This window comes from Sus scrofa, chromosome 14, assembly GCF_054392235.1.
Source record: "Sus scrofa isolate SSC_HxYL_T2T_F1_AM1 chromosome 14, Sscrofa_HxYL_maternal_Yorkshire_Landrace_v2.0, whole genome shotgun sequence".
NCBI classification, from domain to species: domain Eukaryota; kingdom Metazoa; phylum Chordata; class Mammalia; order Artiodactyla; family Suidae; genus Sus; species Sus scrofa.
In genome coordinates, this window is record NC_139396.1 from 145,390,480 (window position 1) to 145,415,102 (window position 24,623).

The window sequence follows — 24,623 nt, forward strand, 5'->3', positions numbered from 1 at the left end:
AAGCAGAGTCCTGCCAGTGGAAATGTTTAGGAGCTCAATGGAGGTGGGACTGTTTGTAAAGCTCTTCCCTTTGGTGCCTATTTAGGGCCCCTCTCCCTGAGAAAGGGCAGGAATTCCACCAAATCTTTTGTCAAATTTGGTACTAAAGACTCTCAACACACCAAAGGGAGGTTTATTTCCCTATACAGAGCTCAGAAGTATCTCCACAAAGGCAGCTCAGGGGTCAAGCCAAAAAGAAAACATTCCTCGTTGTTTTTCATTTCTTCAGTCATGGAAATTCAACAGAAAAAGCCTTAAACATGATACATCATTCAAGTTGCTCTGCCAGTTTCAGGAGCAGCCACACAGAAGATAATCTGGGTGCAAGGAGCTGCACAGGATAAAAAAAGTACTGTAAATGCATGCAGTGGCTCAGTAAATCTATTACAAGAACTAGTGGAAAAAAACAACATGGAATCCTGTTCTTTTTGTAAAGGGGGAAATACTCATAGCAGAATGAATGGGTTCATATTTTTCTGCTGAAGATTTTAAAAATTAAATTATAAATGAATTAAAAATTCTACTTAAAATTCAAGATTTGATTGCATCCTTGCTCAGTGGAAAGGAAAGACAGCCTAAGCAATTAATTGAGAAGGAAACCTTTTCCATTCGGAAGCTGCAGTGCTCACAGGAAGTGAAATCTCAGGGCCAGGCCTTCCAGCCACTGACTGCAGGGGTTCCGTTTGCTTGGAACGGCCTGATCCTGTTGGATTTCCATGATTGCTCGCACCTCAGAGTCTTATCCCCTGAGAACATTCCCAAGATGCCTTCTGATCTGGGATCCTATGTCCTTGCAGGCTGATTAACTGATAAGGAAAACAAGCACTAAAGGTTAGAGAGCAGCCACTTTGCAAAGGAAGGCAGGCGTGTGATCCCCAGGCTGCATTCTTCAGTTTTCCCCCTTCCCAGAATGAAACTGGATGCACTGCAAATTCACAAGTTAATGGGCCAGAAGTATCTGGCAGGGAGGGCAGGCTCTCTAGCAGGTCTGGGAGCAGCAGCCCTGGTTCCCTAGAAAAATGAGTTCACTATCCAGCTCCTCCAACTCCTGGTTTGCTTCAGGCTATGAACTCTGGGGTGGGCAGAGGCGGCCAGCTCAATGGCTCCCCCTACTGGGAGACTGGACTCAATACCTGGGAACTACACTCCCCTAAACAGGATATTTAAATACATCCCACGAAAGTAAATAAATAAATAAATGAATGAATCCCAGAGACTTTCCTGGGACCCAGCAAGCACCTCTAGAGAAAATACCCACCTCAGAAGATCTCTGGGACTTTAGCTTCTTCCTCAGCAAATTCGGGGAGTGAAATCGTGAAGCCTTCTTTGCCTCTCAGCCAGAAAGTTGTTTGGTCTCCTTTGCCCTGCAGGAAGCAAAGGAGAATGCTAGTGAATCAATGCAGGAGGGCCACGTGTCAAGTGTGGGCTCTGAGCAGACAGAAAACTCAGGTTCCCCTTGCTCGCTTCCTGAGGATGCTGTCTGTAGCCAGAACTGCAATCTGGCCGCAGTTTCCTCCGTGAGGGAAAAGCTTCATTATGGATGAAACTGTGGTCATTTCCTTGGGCTTTACTGATGGGCCAGGATGGACAGTCAGTGATGGCCTACGGGATGAGAGCCAGTGGAGGTTCAAGTCTATTCCAAAGGAAATCTTTTAAAAATCATAATAAAATCTATTGAGCTCTTCCTATGAGTAGGTGAAACCAGGCGAAAACACCTCACACTCACGTGCACAATTAATCCTCACAATTAATCCTTTGAGGGCACTATTATCATCATTCCCATTTTGCAGATGATAAAACCAAGCCCCCAAATCAGACAGGTAATAAGTAGTGGGACAGGATTCAAAGCTCGATCTACACTGCTGCTTTCTAGAAAAACCTTCCTCTTACCTGAAACCAGCTGACAGAATACATCACGCCAGGGCCGGGCTCAGCCAACAGGAGAGCTGATGCCACTCCCTCCCTTTCGCTTCTTCACTGGACCCCCAAAACCTACTCAAACCCCCAACATCGCCACTCCCACTGTGAACATCTCCAAGACATTCTTGAGACCAGCTCAAGTGGAGTAACCCCCCGCCACCACCACCATCCCTGGAAAGCACAGCATTTATGAGAAGGATGAGAAAATATCTTGGTATCTTTCAGTGACAGACAGAAAGCCAGGCTGGAAAAGGAGGCAGAGGGAATGAGAAGGGGTATTTAAAGGAATAGAGATGAGGTCCTAGTGCTCCCAGCCAATGGGCTTCTCCCTTCCACCTGGTACTTTAGACTCTGGAGAAGGGGCATAGAGGAATGCACCACATTATCTTTCCTGGTTTTGAACTTGCTGTTGCTTTGTGTGGGAGCCTAGACGGGAGTGTTCAGGCAGCCAGGAGACCCATGTGGCAAAGAGAAAAGAGGCATCACGCAAGAGGCTGGTCAAGGTGGGAGCAAGACCAAGGTCACAGATTCCATGTTTGACTATTTGAGGGAACAGGACAGTCCTCTCTGGAGGAAGGCAAGGTGGCAGTTGTGAGAGCCTCCACGTAGGTCCAGGTGGTGTCCAGGAACCACAGAGTGGAGACTCATTCCTCCCATCAAGTTCCTCCATACCTCCTTCGGGGACTCAGGTTTGGTGGGGGGAAGGGGGTGTCTTATCTTGACTGGAATGGTGCCTCTCTTTTGAAATCATACCCTCCCAATGCCAGTAGGGCAGCTGCAGTGCTCTGAGAGACGTGGATCCAGAGACCTGCCAGAAACCAGTTACAGTCTCATCATCACCTTTGTTGTGACCTTCACACAGGTCTTGAGGGACAGGGGCTGCTGTGGAGTGGGGACACTACACACACAGCTCAAATTCTTGGACTGCTAGCACCTTTCATGCAGCAAATCACAGACCACCTCTTGACATCTGGGGCACAAGGAGGGGATCCCCAACCACCCAGGCATTGCTCAGACGTTGTTGGGTGTTGCTCAAGCTTTAATATGTTCTGTTTAGAACCAGAGACAGAACCAACTCCATATGCAAGTTGGTGGTCCTGATGGATGGAGACCAGCTGGGCACCTCAGGCTCCCTGGGATGCTACCAGAGCTGGGATGTACCACTGAAAACATCATTTGTAACCAGAACTGCAACTACAGTCAAGATTGGAGCCTACATAAGCAGTCCCACCTCCATATTTTATCCTTAAAGTCTTTACTTTCAAGCTAAGAGAGAGGTTTAAATCTGGATTTGAAACTTGGTTGATTAGCTTAGATGACAAAGTAATCAAGAGGGGAAAAGATTTGTGTATGTTTTTATATACTGTGGACAATTTACATGTTCAAAAGAATGTTAACCTAAGCTTTTCAAAACTTAAATCACTGAGCAATTACCTTTTCCAGCTGATAAATATCTCAGCTGATAAAGGGCATATATATGTCTAGCAATTATCAATGCAATAAAATTACTCTAAACAAGAGAATTTGATGTCCCTCGGAGTTCCTAGCTAGAGATGTCTTTGTCATCACCAAAACTAGACATCAGGGTTGGCACATTACTGCTCACAGGGAAAATCCCACCCAGTAAATTTGTCTGCAAATAAAGTTTTATTGGAACATAAACACCCATCATTTACACATGGCAAAACGGCTGCTTTCACAATACACTAGACATTAAGTAGTTGCAACAGAGGGTATGGCCCGCAAAGCCTAAAATATTTACTGTCTGGCTGTGTTCAGAAAAAGTTTGCCAACTCCCATGCTTCACTTCAATGATCTTTCATACGGGCACCTGAATGTTTAGAATGGAAAGTCTTGGAAGGAGACTTAATACGTGTTTATGTGGCTCCATGGAGAACATAGCATAAAACCCAGTCTACAAAGCTTGGGACCAGTGTTGCCTTACCCTCCAGATAGAAAACAGTAGACAAAATGCACTTGGGTCGTCTAAAAATACTCTCTGGTTAAAGATAGGGGACAGAAGGGACAGCAATATTGTGTTTGCAAAGTGCTGTAAACAATACCCACGCAAACTACTGCTTTCCATTCTGGATGCCATGTTCACCGTGTCTCCAAACAGACAGTACCTGGGCATGGTGAGTCCCACCACGGGACCTGCAAGGGGAAGGACAGAGGGGGCAGGGCCCATCTGCATTTCCCAAGTGTCAGACTCCACAGTGCATATCACGTCAATAAATGCAATTCAATAAATGTCCATTAGGTACCCTCTTGGAGGCAAAGCTTGGAAACAGATCTCAAGGTTTACAACGAGGCAAACTACAGAACCCACAGACTTCTTGTGGAAAGCAACAAAATCAATTGTTACGAATTGCATGTGGGCGTCTCCTCCAGCCCCCTTGCTCGCCCCCCTCAATTCACCTGTTGAAGCTCTAACCTCAATATGTTCTTAGGAGGTGGAGCCTTTGGGCAGTAAGGAGGTTTAGAGAAGGTCTTAAGCGTAGGGCTCTTGTGATGGGATTAGTGGCCTTATAGGAAGAGGAAAAGACACCAGAGCTTTCTCTCTCTGAACCATGAGAGGATGTGGTCAGAAGGTCGCTTTCGCTTTCACTATGGTAGAATCTGGACCTTAGGCTTTCCAGCCCCAGAAACTGTGACAAAGCTGTGTTGTTTCAGCTGCCCAGTCTATGGTATTTGAACAACAAAGCCAAGACAGAAATGAATCATGATGCCGTTCATACACTGAAGATGTAAAAGAAGTAGGAGTGGCACATACAGCTTAACTCTGGTTAGGCTGTGCAGGATTTGCAGGAGCAGATCTGGCTACATAATTTGCAGGGCCCCGCCTCATATGAAAATGAGGGAGGTTTCATTCAAAAATTACCTAGAATTTCAAGATGGCGACAGAACCGCATTAAAACAAGTGTGTGTCACCTCTGCACAAATCACAAGCCCATGGGTTTGAGGAAAACACAACACATCCAAGGGCATTTGGCAGTTCCTGTCGTGGCTCAGTGGTTAAAAAATCCAACTAGGAAACCTGAGGTTGTGGGTTCTATCCCTGGCTTCACTCAGTGGGTTGAGAATCCAGCATTGCCGTGAGCTGTGGTGTAGGTCGCAGACTCGGCTCAGATCTGGCATTGCTGTGGCTCTGGTTTAGGCCAGCAGCTACAGCTCCAGTTAGACCCCTAGCCTGGGAACAGCTACAGCTCCAGTTAGACCCCTAGCCTGGGAACATCCATGTGCCGTGGGTTCGGCCCTAGAGAAGACAAAAAAAAAAAAAAAAAAAAAAAAAAAGAAGAAAAGGGCATTTGATGCAGAGTCCTGGAGGGAAGCAGCCCAATACAACTGTCCTGGTTTGGGGGGTCCTCCTTATTGGGGTTCAATACCTTCAAGTCTTCACTGGTCCTTTGTTAGCAAGCGATTTGGTGAACACACACACATGCAAAGACAACCCAATCTCCTATTTGCCCTGAAGAAGTCACCATTCAACATCAGGGTTCCTAAAAGCCTCAGACCTAAGATGTGAATTTAGAACTACCTGCCACCATGTCTGGACCACCAGGCCACCAGCCACTAGAGTCATCTACCTGAGTGGAGGCCAATCTGGAGCTTAAGCTTTTCCTCAGGCATGTGCCCCATCTGGAATGGACAGAGGCACTGAGGAAGTACAAGGACCTCATGGCACCTCGTCCACATGTTGGCTTCCATTGCAGATGGGGAGTCCACTAGCCACCATGTATGCATCTCCAATGGTCTCAACCTGGAAATAAAGCAAGAAAGTGGCCTTGTGATCTTAACAAGGGAGGCTGGGGTGCGGGTGGGGTCAGAGACAAGGCCCCTTGTGACTGATCCTGCTTCAGGCCCCGTCCTTTGAAAGGGTAGGCTCCCCGACCGCTACTCCATCCAAGCCCCAACATTTCCTTAAGTTCTTGCTCTTATCCTGGCTCCTCCACAAAGGCTTCCTTCCCCAACCCCTCTTCTCCCCATCACTGCTTTCTCCTCTGAAGTCTGAGAGTGGTGGTGACCACATTTCCCCAACTCAAGTTCAAAACCAGTTAGAGAGGCAGCCACGTAGTATGGGGGTAAATCCTCAAGGATCACATGGATCAAGTGCAATCCATCTTACCCAACCTGAAGTGTCTTCACCCCAGACCAGGGCTCTGATACCTAATTATACATATGTACACATTATACAAAATATGTAGAAATGTGTGTGTCCGCCTGCTCTGTCCTCCTCTCTCCCAGTCCTCCTAATAAAATCAGCTTTCAGATACTTCATTCACAATAGAGGATAAATAACAAGCATAAGCTTAGAGTTGCAGCCCTTTCCAGATACACCTGCATTTTTAGCAGAATCCAAGGTAATAGGGTCAAGGTGTAATTTCAGGCATTATCCACACAATAAGAACACTTCTGTTTCCTGGTGACCCTAAACTTACGCAAAGTCAACAAGTACACAAAGTCTAACTGCTTCGAGGCCCCCTCTCCCCATTGTGAGCCTACCCTTTAGAAATGCAGACTGATTTTCGCTCTCGTTCATGCAGAACATCGCTGAGAACAAAACACTAAGAGGAAATCCCAGGGGAGGCTCTTCTAAGCAGACCAGCTTCCGTTGTTACCGGGTGAGTGTGATTTGCTCATTGAGGTTATCCATACCACCCTTCCTTTCACCCTCCAACATAGGCAGCATCTTTGGGGAACTCTGGGGAATAACCATTGAGGGGTGTCATGAAGGGACGTGATTATATTGCCCCAAATCTTCCCAAGACCAGAGCCCTGGAGTCATGGTCAAAGCTGATGCATGTGTGGCTGCCCACAAGGTGTGTGTGAACATGTGCCCTCTGGAGTCACGATCTGGCCCCAGCTGAGAAGTCAGAAAACACATAAAGTGGCCTCATCTTCACCCCCAATGAATGAAGCCAAACTATCAGTTTTTTGCCATGCTCCCGCTGAAAGTCATTTTTTATTCTAGGTGACCCTGTCCATACATCCCAGAGTGGTGGCTGACCTTTAGCCATTGAGTCTGGTTGTCTTAGCCTGGGGCGGGGGGTCTATCTTCAACCAAATTGCCAAGGGTCATGGTAGCAGAAGTGAGGCTCATACAAGATCCAAAGACAGCCTTTAATGGAGAGTAAATATGAGCCTCTCTGAATGTGAATATATAATATTTCCTATTATACATACTGCGTATATATATTCAGGAGGGCACCGGAGGAATTAGCCAGCAGGAGGTTAATGCCTGCTTCAGAAATGTGTTTGCTGTGAGATAACATAATGGAAGGAAACGGAGGGAACAACTCTTCACTATTGACAAGCATATGCATCGGTGATTAATGAGCCTTTTTCCAAGGAAACACACAGGAATAAAATACTGAGCTTCTGCCATGAACTGAGATAGACTTCCAGTCTGCAACAGAGCCTTTCTCCTGGCTGACGTCTGGGGCTGGATTCATCATCACTGCTGCCCAGGGCATAGCCCACAGGGAACATGTGTGTCCCACATACCATGTGTCTCACCTTATACACATCATAAGTTTTAATGATGTGATCAAACAGACCATACAGGTCATTGAGCTTGGCAACTTACAGTGGGGAGCTGAGGGAACAGAGTTTTGTGAATCCAACAATGTCAGAGAAAAAGATTGTCACGGACTCAAAATGCTCTGGTTCCATGGACTTTCCAGCTATGGGTCGTTCTCCAATGAAACTGAAATGAGAGGATAGGATTATTTTTAATTAAATTTATTTTTTATTAGGGTATAGTTGATTTGCAGTGTTGAGTTAATTGCTGCTCTACTGCCTAGTGACCCAGACATACATATAAATAATTTTTTCTTATATTATCTTCCATTATGGTCTATTCCCAGAGACTGGATATTGTTTTAGAACAGTATCTGATTCGTCTTGTCTCCTACAGACCCCTCCCTACAAAATCTTCCTGCCAGATCTTTTTGCTTCAGTGGGTTTGGCTTTTGGCTAACAAAATCCATTTAGAGGGACTCTTTTGACACCCATTTCTCCACTTGCATTTCCTCTGAGGAGATATTTTATTTGATGGGTATAAATTGGGGGTGGGGAGGAGATGCAAGTCACACAAATACCATTTTAAAAGATTTTTCTCCCTGAAGGCATTACATTTTCCCTTACTAGTTATAGAGTTTGATTTTAATGATTCAGTCTGCAGATGTGGAAGCAAATATAAACACTCCCTGGTCCATAAATCAATATTTTTGCTTCAATCAACCTATCTCACAGTAACACATTCCAATCCCCAAACCTGCCTCTTTGTCAAGACATGTAAGAAGGGTGCAGATGCTTCTGATAAACCTTTAAAGAGTGCAGAGGAGAGAATGGAGCCACAAATGAAGCAAATTTTGAATATGAAGTTATTGGTATGTATTGTGTTAAAAAATATATTGGGCAAGCATTTGATCTGAAAGTTAGTAGTTAATCTGATTTATGAAACTATATCACCATCTAGTGGTTGCCTTCTATTGCTGCACCCACTCTATTCCATGTAAAAGACCTACAATTCTCTAATCCCTGTGGACTCCAGGGCAATTTGTCTGTCTCCCTTTACGAGGTGCAGCAAATTACACACAAAATGCTTGACCCATCTTAAAAGAACCTAATGCTCTCTGGGGAAAAGAACAAAGGAAATATTCTCCCCAAGTAGGACCTGCTTAGGTAGCAATGGTGCTGTTTCTTGGCTCCTTTGTCAAGGCTCCAGGTACTGTGGAATACCTGGGCAGCAATGTGGAAAGAAGCTGATCCGCCTTCCTCTCCTTGTGCTCACCATACTGTCTCGGACAGACATGTGGCTTTAAAGGACCCCAGAGACTTACTTTTCATTGTTATTGCCACCATGGAGTACAACTTGCAAGCCTACCTTCCAAGACAACATGCCTTACCCGTCAGGTTCCCTATTAAGCGTTGCCAATGGACAGCAGTGCAATGACAATGACCATGAGGCCCCTTAGTAGGACAGAGCATTGTGATCTCAAGCTGTGCCCTTCCTTCCTCAAGCCTCAGTTTCTTCATCTGGGAAGTGAGGATAACAAAACATACCTTGCAGGGCTGCTCTAACGTTTCAGGGAGATAATACCAGGGCCGTATCAGGTACCCAGTGGGCACTCAATGAACTGCAGCCAACTCCGCCCCACTGCCCAACATGCTCCATGCCATTCTCATGACCACTCAGAAATAGAGGATTCAGGACGGGTCATTCTTTTCAGATGCTGCCACCCGATATTTTCTTTTCAAATGATGGATATAAGGGGGCATTTCTAGATCCTACAGGCTCTGATTTTAGAAGAGTCTTCAGAGAAATCATTTAAACTCCTTATCTTGTAGATAGGGAGACTGAGGCTCACATAGGAAATAGGCTTGCCTTAACACTGGGGACCCTATTTTCTAAGTAAAAAGTCATAACTGACCTGAGACCCACTATTTAAAATTATTTTGAGGCATTCCCATCATGGCTCAGCAGTTAATGAACCCGACTAGTATCCATGAGGACGCAGGTTCGATCCCTGGCCTCACTCAGTGGGTTAAGGATCCGGAGTTACCGTGAGCTATGGTGTAAGTTGCAGACGTGGCTCTCAGATCTCACGTTGGTGTGGCTGTGGTGTAGGCTGGCAGCTACAGCTCCAGTTTCACCCCTAGCCTGGGAACCTCCCTATGCTGCTGGTGTGGCTCTAAAAAGACAAAAAACAAACAAACAAAAAAAAAACAATTTTGAAGTGGAAAGTGCAGGAGACAGGGCTGTGGTATATAGTGAGGAGTTCCCCGGTGGCTCAGCAGGTTAAGGATTCAGCATTGTCACTGCTCTGGCACAGGTCACCACCGCTGTGGTTCAGGTTCAATCCCTGGCCCAGAAATTTCTAAGTGCCACAGGCATCCCACACCACACACACACACACACACACACACACACACACACACACACACACAGTGGAGTACAACAACAACGCTGTATAGTGAAATGCCCAAGTAGATGCCCTGAGTCCCACCCAGGCTATCAACTCCAGCTACTGCTAAATAGCTGTGCCTTCACACATTCAATGGGTCAAAAAGATGACTTAATTATCCTGATGTGAAGCAAGCTACTGTGGAGAAAATTGTTTGAGAGGCATGAATAATTTAAGTCAACACCTACTCCGAGTTTGGTGAATAGATGTTGTTCCCAGAGTCCAATCCCAATGGACGAGTCATAACCCTTGAAATGCTGGATTGAAGAAGACTCTGAAGCCATGTCAAAACTCCCCGGAAAGTGGTATCTGGAATGGGACAAAGGAGGGGAATGAAAGTACTAAATTAGGTCTGATGGACTTTGTATCATTTATGAGATAAAGGGAGAATTTACCACTCTGCTTCAACCAGCGTGTAGCACAGTGTTTTGCATATAGGAGGCATTGAGTGAGTATATGATGGAGGGAGCGAGGGAGGAGGGGAGAAAGGGAGCCACACAGAACCAACCACAGTCATATAGTTTTTAAAAATTCTAATGGTTAAATCATTAGGAGAAAAGGTCTGCTGGACATCTACTCACCCTCTGGGACCGGTTTCCTGTAAGAGTTTCTTGATGGAAGAGAAAGCGGGCCTCTTCTCTGGACACTCATCCCAACACACCTTCACCATGACACCACCTTTGCATTTCCCACCGCCTCTGAGAGGGACAGTCGAAGTGGCCCTGAGGCTGTGGGATCTCCAATTCGGCCGATGGTTTCTGAAATTCATTTAGAGTTTAGGTAGCTAAATATCTGAGCTTTGTGCCATTTAATACACTTCCCTTTCCACAGATGTGCTTTTAGATTTATAAGGTGAGTTCTTAAGTAAATTGAGTAGACTAGAATTTCAGAGACATCTGAATCGTTTACAAGAACTATTCTGCATCTACCTGGAAAATGAGGAATCCTAACGTAAAACATATAAGCACACCCTACCGAATCAGGTTTCTTTTAAGTTTTTCTAATAGAGCTTTTCTTGCAATGAAGCATAGCTCCATGTGATTTCAGGAGCATATTCATACTTCATATTGGAAATCCCCAAGTGTGTTTTATGCAATTTACATTCCATGTAGAATGTTAACATGAAAGTTATTTTTACAACCAATAAATGTTACCACTATGTTCCCCCCTCTGGTTCTTTCACTTCCTCATTGCATATAAGGGACATTTATTAAATGTTCTGCTTAAGCAGAGTTTGTAAAGAAAATCATCTTTGGAGAACAACGTACACATGTTTAGGTATAAAAACACTGGGGGTAACGAAATGAAAGAATCTTAAATGTATTTTAAAAGCATAAGAAACCGTCTGCAAAGGCTACAGACCATATGATTCTGTTTACTTGACATTCTAGAAAAGGCAAAATTGTGGAGACAGAAAATAGATCAGAGGCTGCGGGGAGTTTAGGGAAGAGAAACGGTTGAATAGGGGAAGCACCAGGGAATTTTTTTTTAGGGTCATGAAAGTTCTGCACAAATTATGTGGGTGGCTCATGACATCGCGTATTTGCCAAAACTCAGAGGACTTTACAGCACAAAGAATGAATGTTAAAAAAATGCAAATTTGAAAAATACCAGTGGGGAGACTGGACAACACCAGGACAGAATGCTGACTGGGACAAAAGACTCTTAACCGTATTATAAACTTATGGCATAACCTCCCTAAATGGGATGGGGGTAAAATGCTGACCTACGTTAAGTTCTTTATTTTTTAAATTAAAGTATACTTGATTCACAGTGTTGTGACAATTTCTGCCACACAGCAAAGTGACCTAGTCATTATATATATGACCACACACACACACACACATTCCCTTCTTATGTTATCTTCCATCACAGTCTATCCAAGAAACTTAACATAGTTCCCTGTGCTGTACAGTAGGACCTCATTGCTTATCCATTCTAAATGTACTAGTTTGCATCTACTAATCCCACACTCCCAGCCCGTCCCACTCCCACCACCCCCCTTGGCAACCGCAAGTCTGTACCCCACATCTGTGAGTCTGTTTCTGTTTAGGTAATTTCTGAAATGACTAGAGACAGTGAGACAAAAAGTCAAAAGAAACTACTTATCATCACTATACTCTAGTTGGTAAAATTGCTTCTCATGAGGGTAAAAGATGAACAACTCTGAAACTTCTGGACACATATACTGGGATTGAACAAACAAGTGAGTGGTTGGCAGATGGTGGGAGCCATGATTCTGCCTGTTGGAAAGGGGTGTTATAGACAAGCTATGGAGAGAGACAAAAATAAGTGAACCATGTGACAATGACATTGGAGATGTCAATATGAACTCATGTTAAGTTTCACAGAGAAGCATATGGATAGAGATATGAATGTGTCCGTGTACATAGGGGTTAGTATACACATGTATATTTCCTTGCTCTGTCCACGGAGAGGGGCTAGAAGCAATCATATTGCAGTAGCAACAAGCACATCTGGCATCCAGGTGTTCATTCTCCAATAAAGGAGTCCAGATTTCTTTGAGAAACAGCTGATTCTAGTATTGATAAAGAGACAATACAAGGAGAAGCCAAAGCATCTTGGACTAGCAGAAGGTAAGGAAGCACCAAACAAAACACAGCAGTGAGTATATGTCAAAAATACATAGATGCCAAGTGAAATTACATAGTCAAAGATAAAATAATGTGAGCAGGAGTTCCCGTCGTGGCGCAGTGGTTAACGAATCCTACTAGGAACCATGAGGTTGCGGGTTTGGTCCCTGGCCTTGTTCAGTGGGTTAACAATCCGGCATTGCCGTGAGCTGTGGTGTAGGTTGCAGATGCAGCTCGGATCCCACGTTGCTGTGGCTCTGGCGTAGGCCAGTGGCTACAGCTCCGATTCGACCCCTAGCCTGGGAACCTCCATATGCTGCAGGAGTGGCCCAAAGAAATAGCAAAAAGACAAAAAAATAATAATAATAATAATAATGTTGGAGTTCCTGTTGTGGCGCAGTGGTTAACGAATCCGACTAAGAACCATGAGGTTGTGGGTTCGGTCCCTGCCCTTGCTCAGTGGGTTAACGATCCGGCGTTGCCGTGAGCTGTGGTGTAGGTTGCAGACGCGGCTCGGATCCCGCGTTGCTGTGGCTCTGGCGTAGGCCAGTGGCTGCAGCTCCGATTCAACCCCTAGCCTGGGAACCTCCATATGCCACGGGAGCGGCCCAAGAAATAGCAACAACAACAACAAAGACAAAAAAAAAAAAAATAATAATAATGTGAGCAAAAAAATAAAGTAGTATTAGGTTATAATCCCAGATATAAAGTAACTATATAGTATATATATAAATATGGCATAGATTAGCAGATAAAACTACTATATCTAAAATAGATAAACAATAAGGTCCTACCAAATATATATATATATATTTGCTGTACACCAGAAATTAACACATTGTAAATCAACTATACTTCAATGAACAAACTTTGGATTTGAAAAATAATATATATATATATACATAATGTAGAAATGCCTTGTAATAAATAATTGAATAAATCAACAAATGGGAGAGAATATACAAATCTCTGGTAGGGATAAATTCCAAATAATTTATGTAGGTATTTCTCCATTTAAATCGTTGGAGCAAACTCTCCAGTCCTTAGGGGGAGCCTTCCCATAGTGACATCTTTCTTAAAAGGAGAGTCTAGGAAGAGGGAAAATCGAGTCTCAAATGTTATGGGGCATCAGAATCACCTGGGGAGTGATTAAAATAATTAAAATTAATTAAAATACAGATTCTGCCCCCCACCCCCACCCCACCCCGCCATTCCAATTCTGGAGAAGGTCTGGAGTAGGGCCTGAAATTTGCATTTCTAACAAGTTCCCAGGTCATGCTGCTGAAGCTGGTCCAGGGACCACACCAGGCCAGGGCTTCTCAGTCTGTGGATCTTTGACATCCAGACCCACTGGGTCAGGAACCCTGAGGATGGGATCCAGCAATTCTGGGTTTGAACAATCCCTCCAGGTGATTCTGACACCCACTAAAGTGTTTGGGAAAATTTGATCTAGTGTATACACAGGATAGACATTTCGGCACCAGGATTGTTTGCAGGGAATTATGAGAAGTTAAAGGAAGAGTGTTAGGTGACATTGTACTTTTCCTGGTTGCAGCCCTGTGTATCCACAGGCCCCTGTGGTGGCTCTCATTTGCCTTGGGGACCAGAGAATTACAACAAGGGGGCAATATACCAATTGTCCAGTCTTCCCACCCCAGGTGACCCAAGCACATGGCAGCTGAGCTTAGCAAGGGCAGGTGGTCTCCTGCCTGGGCTCCATCAGGGACCATTTGTCTAACTGCTTGGTTCCAAATTCAGATGCACCCGGGTTTGTTAATCTTTTAGGATAGGTCTCAACTCTGCTCTATTTGGCCACAGATTTGAAACCAGAATCTTGTTTCAAACAACTAGTATACTCAGAAAGGCTCCTGACTTGAAAAAGTCTCCAGAGGATGCATGAAAATCTAAAGATGAGACTTGGGAGGGACCATTGGGGATGGGCTAGAAATGGGAGGCAAGGCAATAAGGAAGAATAAGGAAAAAAGAAAGGTAGGCTGGGTTTACCTAGACTGACATAGAAACATACATCCTTATCCTCTCTCCACGACAGTGGTTCTCAACCTGAACAACATGCTTCAGTCACCTGGGGAATCTTAAATCCCTGATGCCCGGGCTGCACCCCAGACAAATGACAGATTCTCTGAGGCTGAGATCCAGGTTTTAAAGTTCTCCACGGAGTTCCTGCTATGGTGCAACAGGATCATCAGGGTCTCTGCAGAACTGGGACACAGGTTCAATCCCCGGCCCAGCACAGTAGATTAAGGATCTTGTGTTGTGACGGCTGAGGCATGAGTCACAACTGTATCTCAGATCTGATCCCTGGCCCTGGAACACCATATGCCACCAGGCAGCCAAAAAGAAAAAAGTTCTCCAGATAATTCCAGTGTGCAGCCAAAGTGGAAATAATACAAAGTAGGTTTGTATTATACATACGATACCTTTTTTTACCCATCTTTTTTTTTTTTTTTTTTTGGTCTTTTTAGGGCCACATCCAAGGCATATGGAGGTTCCCAGGCTAGGGGTCCAATCAGAGCTGTAGCTGCCAGCCCACACCACAGCCACAGCAACACGGGAACCAAGCCGCATCTGCGACCTACACCACGGCTCAAGGCAATGCCAGATCCTTAACCCACTGAGCAACGCCAGTGATCGAACCCTCAGCCTCATGCATACTAGTCGGGTTTGTTAACCACTGAGCCACAACAGGGACTCCCGGTTTTCTTATAAATCTTGATAAAAATTTTGCTTCATCTCCCAAGGCTTTTGCCCTCAATTTCCCATTGAATGTATTAAGCAACAACTTGGCCAAAGGAAAAACTTGAATATAGCCTTTATAAGTGGACAAATGGGCACCATTTATTTCAAAATTTTAAATGTGTTTAAAATACGTTTATCCCTTCAATTTCAGGAAGAGAAATCTATCCTGAAGAAACATGCACACATGTCCACAAACATCAAGCCTGGTCACTGTAGTCCTTAGGAAAGAATGAAGCAAATTTGTATATACAAAGATGAGGCAAGAGATGCCTAGGAAGAGGGCAGAGCATGTGCAAAGGCTCTGGGGTAGGAACGTGTCTGGCACTTTGGAGGCATGTAAAAGGTAGCCTGTGTGAACAAAAGAAGCCAAGGCATGGGAGGTAGAATTAGAATGGAGTAGTGAGCTAAATGGTTGCAAAAGAGATGTGGCCACATCCTAATTCACAAAACATGTGATTGTGACCTTGTTTAAAAAAAAAATAGAATAGGGAGGGGTCTTTGCAATGTAGTTAAGTATCCGGGGTTGAGGAGGTCATCTTGGATTATCTGGGCGACCCCTAATCCAATGACAACTGTCCTCATAAGAGACATGCAGAAGAGATGTACATAGAGGAGAAAGCGATGAGAAGATGGGGCGGAGGTTGGAGCTACATGGCCACAAGTTTGGGGATGCTGGTACAGCCACCTTGGAAGAGGCAAAGAACGGATCTTACCTAGAGCATCTAGAGGGAGCTCAGCTCTGCAGAGCCTTGATTTTGGATTTCTAGCCTCTAGAACTGTAAGAAATTATGTTTCTGTTGTTTTAGGCCAAGAGACTTGTGGCCATTTGTTACAGTAGACACTGATATATCCCAAGTTTTCAGTGGCCTTCAGTGATCCTGCAGGCCATCATAAGGACTGAGTTTTCATTCCCCACATGGGAAGTCAGGGGAGGGTTTTGAGTAGAGAGGTGACACGGTTTAACTCATTTTCTAAAAGAATTGCTCTAGCTGCTGTTATCAAATAAATTATGTAGTTCTGAGTTCCTTTTTTTTTTTTTTTTTTAATGGCCAAACTGTAATTTGTGTTCTAAGTTTGAAAAGAACCAGAATTTTAAAAATAAAAAAAAAGAATGGAATCATTTCTAAAGTAATAAACACCTAACAGAACAATTAATAAAAGCGAGCATTTAAAAACTAGCCCAAATGGGAGTTCCCGTTGTGGCTCAGTGGTTAACGAATCCGACTAGGAACCATGAGGTTGTGGGTTCAGTTCCTGGCCTTGCTCAGTGGGTTAAGGATCTGGTGTTGCCGTGAGCTGTGGTGTAGGTTGCAGACACAGCTCGGATCCCACGTTGCTGTGGCTCTGGCGTAGGCCAGTGGCTATAGCTCTGATTAGACCCCTAGCCTGGGAAACTCCATAGGCCGCGGAGCGGCTCAAGAAATGGCAAAAAGATCAAAAAAAAAAAAAAAAAAAAAAAGCTAGCCCAAATGATCAAAGCTGGCCAAGCTGTTTCCCCCCGGGTGTACCCTCTGGCCAGGTCTTAATCATCAAAAGGTCCATGGTCCTGGTGGGGGATCAGGTCCCTCATCAGGATGGCGAAGCTGTAAACATCTCCCTTTGGGGTGTCTGGCCCGGGTGTCTGGGGGAACCATAGCAGCTCTGGGGCCATCCAGTAGAGCTCTGCAAAGTGAAGGATGTCAGGTGTCAATGTGGAGTGAGGGAGCTGCTGGGCAGAACCAGAAAAGCCACCCATTCCTCCTCAAGGGAGCACAGGAGCACTGAAAGCATCCAGCCCCTGAGAAGTCGGCCCTGGTGGTGCCTGACTTCAAAGAGCAGATGGGGGTCCATGTGTGAATAGGGAGAAAATCATCCAGACGGTCCCGCACTAACATGTGAACAGCAGTTCATTCACGTTAACAGTGCTAAAGTCATGACTGATACATGCACAGGTGGCTTTCCTTTTCTGTTTTCCCTTCTGTGTTGCCTACGCTTAGGACGTTTCCTGGTGGCCTAAAAGTTAAGGACTCGGCATTGTCACTAGTGTGGCATGGGTTCAGTCCCTGGCCCCGGGATCTTCTGCATGCTGGGGGCAGAGCCAAAAAAAAGGTATTGAAGTACGATTCATAGACCATAAAACTAACCACATTAAAGTGAACATTGAGTACAGGGGCATTTAGTACATTGGCAATGTCTCACAACCACCACCTGCACCTAGCTCCAAAACCTTTCCATCACCCCCAGGAAAAGCTTGTACCCCATCTATAGAGATGGAAAGTAGAGAAATTATGCCAGGGACTAGGGAAGAAAAAAAAAAAATCTCATACCCATTAAGCAAGCCTTTCCCCGGCCTCCAGCTCCTGCCAACCACCAATCTGCATTCTATCTCTATAGATTTATCTATTCTGGATATTTTATCAACCTACACTTCTTTTGCAGTGAGGTTTATAGGTTTATATCATTATAGGTTCTACTCATGAAAAGCAAGTATACTGGGGGATGGGAAATAGAAGGGGCTACTGGCAGGTTTTTAAAACTTCCCCCTTTGTCTTTTTCTGCAAGACATTATCCTGCCCCCACGTGACAGAAACCTCCCCATGTGCACACAGCAAAGCTGCTGGCAGTGCTTGGCCTCAGACAGACGGTCCAGGTTGAGGGCACCATGGCCCCAGACAGTGCAAGCTGAAGCTCAAGAGTGTTCAGTTAACTTGGACAAGTAGGAAGACTCACCAAGCCTCAACTTACTCACATGAAAAGGAGGGTTGGCAGTGGGACTTGTCTTATTTTTTTTTTTAACTAAAAAAAATTTTTGGTTGCGCTCGCAGCAAGTAGAAGTTCCTGGGCCAGGGATTGCACCTGAGCCACAGCCATGACAATGCCAGTTGACAAGGACAACTCCCAATGAGTCTTGTCTTGAGATGCACATCAGAATCACTTGAGAGCTTAAAAAAAAAAAAATACAGATGCCCAGACCTTATCTTCAGAAAGCATCTTCTGATGCCGTTAACAGGGGGTGGGACCCAGGCCCCTGCGTATTTTTTAAAGCTTCTCAAGTGAGACTGGGGCACAGAGAGGGCAGAGAACTACTTAATCCATTGTCTGTAAAGTGCCTGGCAGATCCCGTGTTCTCCACTGAGAACATGGGATGAAGACACGAGGGGGCACAGAGGACTACAGAGAAGGCAGTGATCTCCAGGTCACTTAGCTAATCCAGGTGAGAACCAAACTTCTAACTCAGTCATTCTACCAGGGACTCACGCCACTCGTGCAGGTTATTTTTTCTTGTCTCCTTGAGTGAAGAGAATAACCAACCACCAGTCCCACAGGAAGGTCCACCTGCTGGTACCCCTGTAGGTGACCCTCAGCAAGTAGAGGTGAGATAGAGAGCCCTTCACCCCTCTCCCGACAGCTCATGGTTGCAAAGACAGCCAGTGGTTACCCGAGGGGTCTGTTGTTTCTTTGTTACACGTTCTGCATATCCAGCCACACTTGAGCTCCCACAGCCCAAATCCAGACAGCTTCACTTGCATCCAGCCATCCACGAGGCAGTTGGAAGGCTTCAGGTTGCCGTGGGACCCCAGGGGGCTCCTGTGAAGGAATGGCATGCCCTGAAGAGGGAAAATGAGCAAAGGGATTAGAGCAGGTGCTCACAGATGCTGTTGGAAGAAACAGTGAGACAGAAATAGATCCATGGTGGGAGAGAAGCCCATCTCCGTGTTCGTTTGTTTGAGAGCCCCTAACACACCCCCTCACCCACGGGGTGGGAGATGCAGAAAAAAAGAAAACTATTTCTGGCCCCTCAGTGTGGAGCCATGAAGGCAGGGCCAGCTTAAAATAAATGCAGCCTTATGGTCAGATGCCTGAGTTCAAATCCCAGCTCCTCCACACAGTGGGGAGGACTTTACCCCAAGAGCCTCACTCTTCTCCTTGAAATGGACATGACATAATCCCCACCTCATAGGGTGGCTGTGGAGATTCAACATAATAATGCATGAGACACCACACACGGTGCTTGACACAAAGTAAATATCACTATAAATTATAATAAGAAATTTGTATAACTACCATAAAGACTATCAACAATGTAGGAACAACCCTAGGCAATTAAGAATATTATTTTATTACCTACGCATTACAGATTATACGCTATTACTATCTGCATCTCATGGGTCTATAATTATAGAATATTTTATTTATTATGTGCACTTAAGAGTCCTTGAGCACACGGCAGGCAGAGGAAATAAAATGAGGGACACTGAAAAAGTCTCATGCCGTTCACTGTGTTCTTAAGAGGTTACATTAATTATTTTAATGCACTCATGAAGCACTATTCCTTATAAAGAGGCAGAAAAAACTCTAGAGTCTACAGATGTGTTCCAGCCTAGACTTTACCACTCAGTCTCTTCAAATAAAGCACTTCACCTCACTCGGCTTCAATTTTACTATCTGTGAGATGGGTCTGTCTGCCTTAGATCCCGGCTACTTGAAAGATGCCCCAGGGACCAGCAGCAACAGCTGTACCTGGGAGCTTGGCAGAAATGCAGAATCTCAAGCCCTGCTCAGACTTACTGAATCCAAGTCATCTAAATAATCTATGCATTTACTGAATCTAAATAATCTATGCATTTTCACCCAAGCCCCTGGAGATGTGCCTATGAATCTGAAAAGACCTGTCCCTGTGTCAACGGTTCCCAGATTTGGCTGCACATTAAAATCACCCGGGGAGCTTAAGAATATACGTGTACCAATGCCTGGGCCCAGACATAAGAACCTACATGAGCTGCGGATTACTGCCAAACAGACCAAGCCTGAGTGCAGAAGAACCCAAAGCAAGAGAGTGGTCAGAATGGAGGGATGAGGGCTTCCTCTGAAGGGCTGGCTAAGGGAATCTGCATCAAGGCAGCGCTGATTCTTATTTTGCAAGGGGATGAGGATGAAGAAATGCAAGGTTTGAAACTGTTCCCAAGGAGTGGGGAACAGAGCTGGGAGATAAACCCTCCACCCGTTGGGTCACTTTTGAAGCCCAGCCACTTCTAAACTACTCGTTTTACTGTTTCTAGTGCCCTGGGTGATTGTAGAGGAGGGTCGATGAGGAAGAGGGTAGAGAAAGCTACCAACCGTTGAACACGAACAGCCAGGTTTAAATGAATCACAAGGAGTTCCCATTGTTGCTCAGCAGGTTAATAACCTGACTAGTATCCATGAGGACGTGGGTTCGATCCCTGGCCTCACTTAGCGGGTTACATGTCTGGCATTGCCACGAGCTGTGGTATATAGGTCGCAGATGTAGCCTGGATCCTGCATTGCTGTGGCTGTAGTGTAGGTTGGCAGCTGCAGCTCCAATTTGACCCCTAGCCCAGGAACTTTCATATGACGTATGTTTGGCCTTATAGAAAGAAAAAATAAAGAATCACAAGACCAACTCAGAGCACACGCTGTGGCAACAGGGTGGCACTGGTCCTCAGTGCCCAGCAAGGAAGAATGTGAGAAAGGCCTCTGAACAGACTCTTGCACCCAGGAACAGTCCTTGGGCCTCCTGGGCACCAGCTCTGCGACTCAGCTCTTTCCCCAGCAGTGATGACAGGCTGAATCACCATCCGCTTTAGCAAGTGCCTCTTATTGCTTTGGAAACACAGGCTCATACCCAAAGCAATAAGGAAATGTCCAGAGAAATGGGTGCGCCGCCCCCCGCCCCACCTGCTAAAAAAATCTGGAGGCCCTGTTCTTTTATCAATCTGGTGTATTTGTTTTACGAGATTACAAAGTTGAATCATATTTTATAAATGCAACTCCATTAACCAGACCCAGAGGGGCCTGGATGGGGTCACCTCCACCCCAGCGAGGTGGCCCCAGCGAGGCTCCAATGGGCCAAGGTCTGGGCCTTTAGTCTGGGGAGCATTCCCTCAGACCCCCTGGAGGCCTCTCCACTCAGCAGGACTCTCCCGGACACACAGGACTGTCCCTGCCCCTGCTAGTGCCAGGCCCACCCCCAGCAGGAGGCATTTTACACACAGGTCAGGTCACTGCTAAACACCCCTGACATCCAGGTACATTAGTGCTACTCCTTCCGTGAGGGCATAAATAACAGGTTTAGGGAGGCTTGGAATCCTTGGTGTGGCATCCTCTCCAAGAGATGGCACACAGCTGTTTTGTTTTCCTATCTGGATAGAAATGTCTGACTTTATATATTCTGTGGTCTGAGAACAAATAGAACTATGAGAGGCTCATGATTTAAGCACCAGGTTGCAAACACTTTGACCAGTTTTATTCTCTACCTGTGTGAAGCTCCTTTTATTTTCCTCCTGGCAAGTGGGGGCTGGCCCGCAGGGCTCCTACTTCTAGATCCCACATCTCTATTCTCTGGTACTTGCCAGGGAGGAAAAGATTCAGCTTTTTTTTTTTTTTTTTTTTTTTTTTGGTCTTTTTATGACTGCAGGTGTGGCATATGGAAGTTCCCAGGCTAGGGGTCTAATCAGAGCTACAGCCAACAGCCTACACCACAGCCACAACAATGCTAGATCCAAGCCATGTCTGAGACCTACAATGCAGCTCATGGCAATGCCAGATCCTTAATCCACTGAGCAAGGCCAAGGATCAAACCTGCATCCTCATGGGTACTAGTGGGTTCATTACTGCCAAGCCAGAACGGGAACTCCAGGAATCAGCTTTTGAAGACAGACTGGCTGCCAATTCCAATCTGCCTTTTACCCATTCGGCTGGTTACTTCATCTCACTAGCCTCTTTTTTTTTTTTTTTTCCCTTTGGAAAATGGAGTAAATATGAATTTATTAATGTTGGAATGAAAGAAATTAATAATGGAGTTAACTGCTAAATAATAAGAGCCCTATCCAGTAAAAATATAATGTAAGCATGTGTGCAATGTTTAATTTTTTAGTTAAGCAGATGAAATGAATTTTAACAATAAATTTTAGATAACCCAATGTACTAAAAAATCTTATTTCACCATGCAGACTACATGAAAATACTAGTGAGATAATTTACATTCCTTTTTTGTTTGTTTTTACTAAATATTTAAAATCTGGCATGGATTTTAATGTATCTCAACTTGGACTAGCTTCATCACCCATGTTTAGTAGTCACACGTGGCTAGTGGTACCGTTCTTTGGACGATGGAGGCTTATCCCATAGGATTGTTGGGGGAATTAAATAAGAAAGTGTATATTTTTAGTACTAGTAGTTGGGTTACCTGTGTTAATAGTAATAATTTACTCCTACTAATGCTAACAATTAACATTTACTCGACACCTGTTATGGAATAGGCATGGTAATAAGAATTTTATATAACTTAGTCCTCACAACAACCTTAAGTGCAGGTACTGCTGTTATCTTTATTTTATGCACAGGGAAAACTGAGGCTCAGGGTAGTTAAGTTCACCTGGACAGCACATGGCCAAGCCAGGGTTCCAATTCCCAAGACAATGGCAACGCCAAACTGTCCTTCATCTTCTTAATCTATCAAGACTTCCCTCACTTAGAAACAAAGGGCCATCCATAACTCAAGAAGACTATTAGGCTCTCCAAAGCTCCTTCCGAAGCTGGTCCCACTGGTTGAACTCCCTGGGGACAGGACAATAAGACTCATCCCTTATTCTTCCATGCTCAGAATGGGATTTGACCAAAATCAGGTGTGCAATTAATATACACTTACTATCTTTTTTCTTTCTTTTTGCTTTTTTTTTTTTTTTGGCTTTTTAGGGCCGAACTCACAACATATGGAAGCTCCCTGGCCAGGGGTCTAATCAGAGCTGTAGCTGCAGGCCTACACCACAGCTACAGCAACATGGGATCTGAGCTGCATCTGCAACCTACACCACAGCTCACAGCAACGTCAGATCCTTAATCCACTGAGAAAGGCCAGGGATTGAACCTGCATCCTCATGGATACTAGTTGGATTGTTTCCACTGTGCCACAATGGGAGCTCCTATACTTGCTATCTTGAAAAGTCTGTGGCATCTCAATCTGTTTAATACCTAGTAGAAGAGGTTCTGATCAATAGACACTGGAAGAGAGATTGTTTTTACAACTGGTATATGATGGCCAGAAGTGCAATCTGACACCTGAGTTGGCCCAGTACCTGGGCTCCTGTCAAAGTCACCCACGCCAAAGCTCCAAAAGGCTGTAGTGATTTTTCTTTACTCTTACTCCCCTTTCAAGGAATATTGGCAGAGTAATTGGACTCAGAGACCAACATGCATTGACCTGGTTCATTATGACTTCCTTACAGGATCCACAATGTGTCTACTCTATTTCAGGAGAGGGCAGTCCTTCCAGAGAGAGGTGTCAAGCTGTCCTCTGTTCTCCTGGTGTGGAGTAGAGGATAGACCCAGTGACCTGGAATAGCTGATGGCCACCAGGGAGACTTTCCCCTTCAAAGTTTCATTCATACCCACCACAGCATTTTTCCAGAGAAAGCTCTGAGTTAATTCTTCTTGAGAGCCAAATGTCCCCCACTGAAAAGGTTAAATCTACTAGTCATCTGCATCATGATGAGAACTTATTAGCTTTCTCTTTATATCCAAGATAAGTGATGCTAATTGTCTTGACTAGGGTGGGAGACAGATCCCTGGAGACCAGAGAACGTCCCAGGGCTTGGTGGGAAGTGAGGATGGGTGAAGGGAAAGAGAGAAAGCCCAGAGCAGCAGAGGATACCACGTCAGATTCTCCTATTTTATAACATTCCACCACCACTTAAATAATTTCATATGTACATTTTTAGCTTTTTTTTTTTTTTTTTTAAGAGTATTTATTTATTTATTTATTTATTTTTGTCTTTTGTCTTTTTTGTTGTTGTTGCTATTTCTTGGTTCTTGGGCCACTCCCGCGGCATATGGAGGTTCCCAGGCTAGGGGTTGAATCGGAGCTGTAGCCACCGGCCTACGCCAGAGCCACAGCAACGCGGGATCCGAGCCGCGTCTGCAACCTACACCACAGCTCACGGCAACGCCGGATCGTTAACCCACTGAGCAAGGGCAGGGACCGAACCCGCAACCTCATGGTTCCTAGTCGGATTCGTTAACCACTGCGCCACGACGGGAACTCCCATTTTTAGCTTTTAAGTTTTTCTCTCTAGCTCTTTTTTTTTTTCTGTCTTTTTCAGGGCCGCACCCGCAGCATATGGAGGTTCCCTGGCTAGGGGTCGAATTGGAGCTATAACGTTGGCCTATGCCATAGCCACAGCAATATGGGATCCGAGCTGCATCTATGACCTACACCACAGCTCATGGCAACGCCAAATCCTTAACCCACTGAGCAAGGTCAGGGATAGAACCCACATCCTCATGGATACTAGTGGAGTTCATTAACCACTGAGCCACAATGGGAACTCCTCTCTAGCTCAATTTT

General features: G+C 45.0%; 1 protein-coding gene across 1 annotated transcript in view; it reads right to left on the bottom strand.

The window, feature by feature from the left end:
* LOC100626929 (guanylate cyclase 2G-like) overlaps window positions 1–24,623 on the bottom strand; it is a 52,243-nt gene that overhangs the window by 3,805 nt on the left and 23,815 nt on the right. The window contains 11 exon segments of the mRNA XM_084997503.1: window positions 1,298–1,425; window positions 2,683–2,767; window positions 4,027–4,113; window positions 5,547–5,638; window positions 5,640–5,719; window positions 7,477–7,666; window positions 8,704–8,759; window positions 10,118–10,238; window positions 10,511–10,627; window positions 16,807–16,942; window positions 18,699–18,867. Coding sequence (XP_084853629.1) covers window positions 1,299–1,425; window positions 2,683–2,767; window positions 4,027–4,113; window positions 5,547–5,638; window positions 5,640–5,719; window positions 7,477–7,666; window positions 8,704–8,759; window positions 10,118–10,238; window positions 10,511–10,627; window positions 16,807–16,942; window positions 18,699–18,867 — 1,260 coding nt within the window. The 3' untranslated portion in view covers window position 1,298.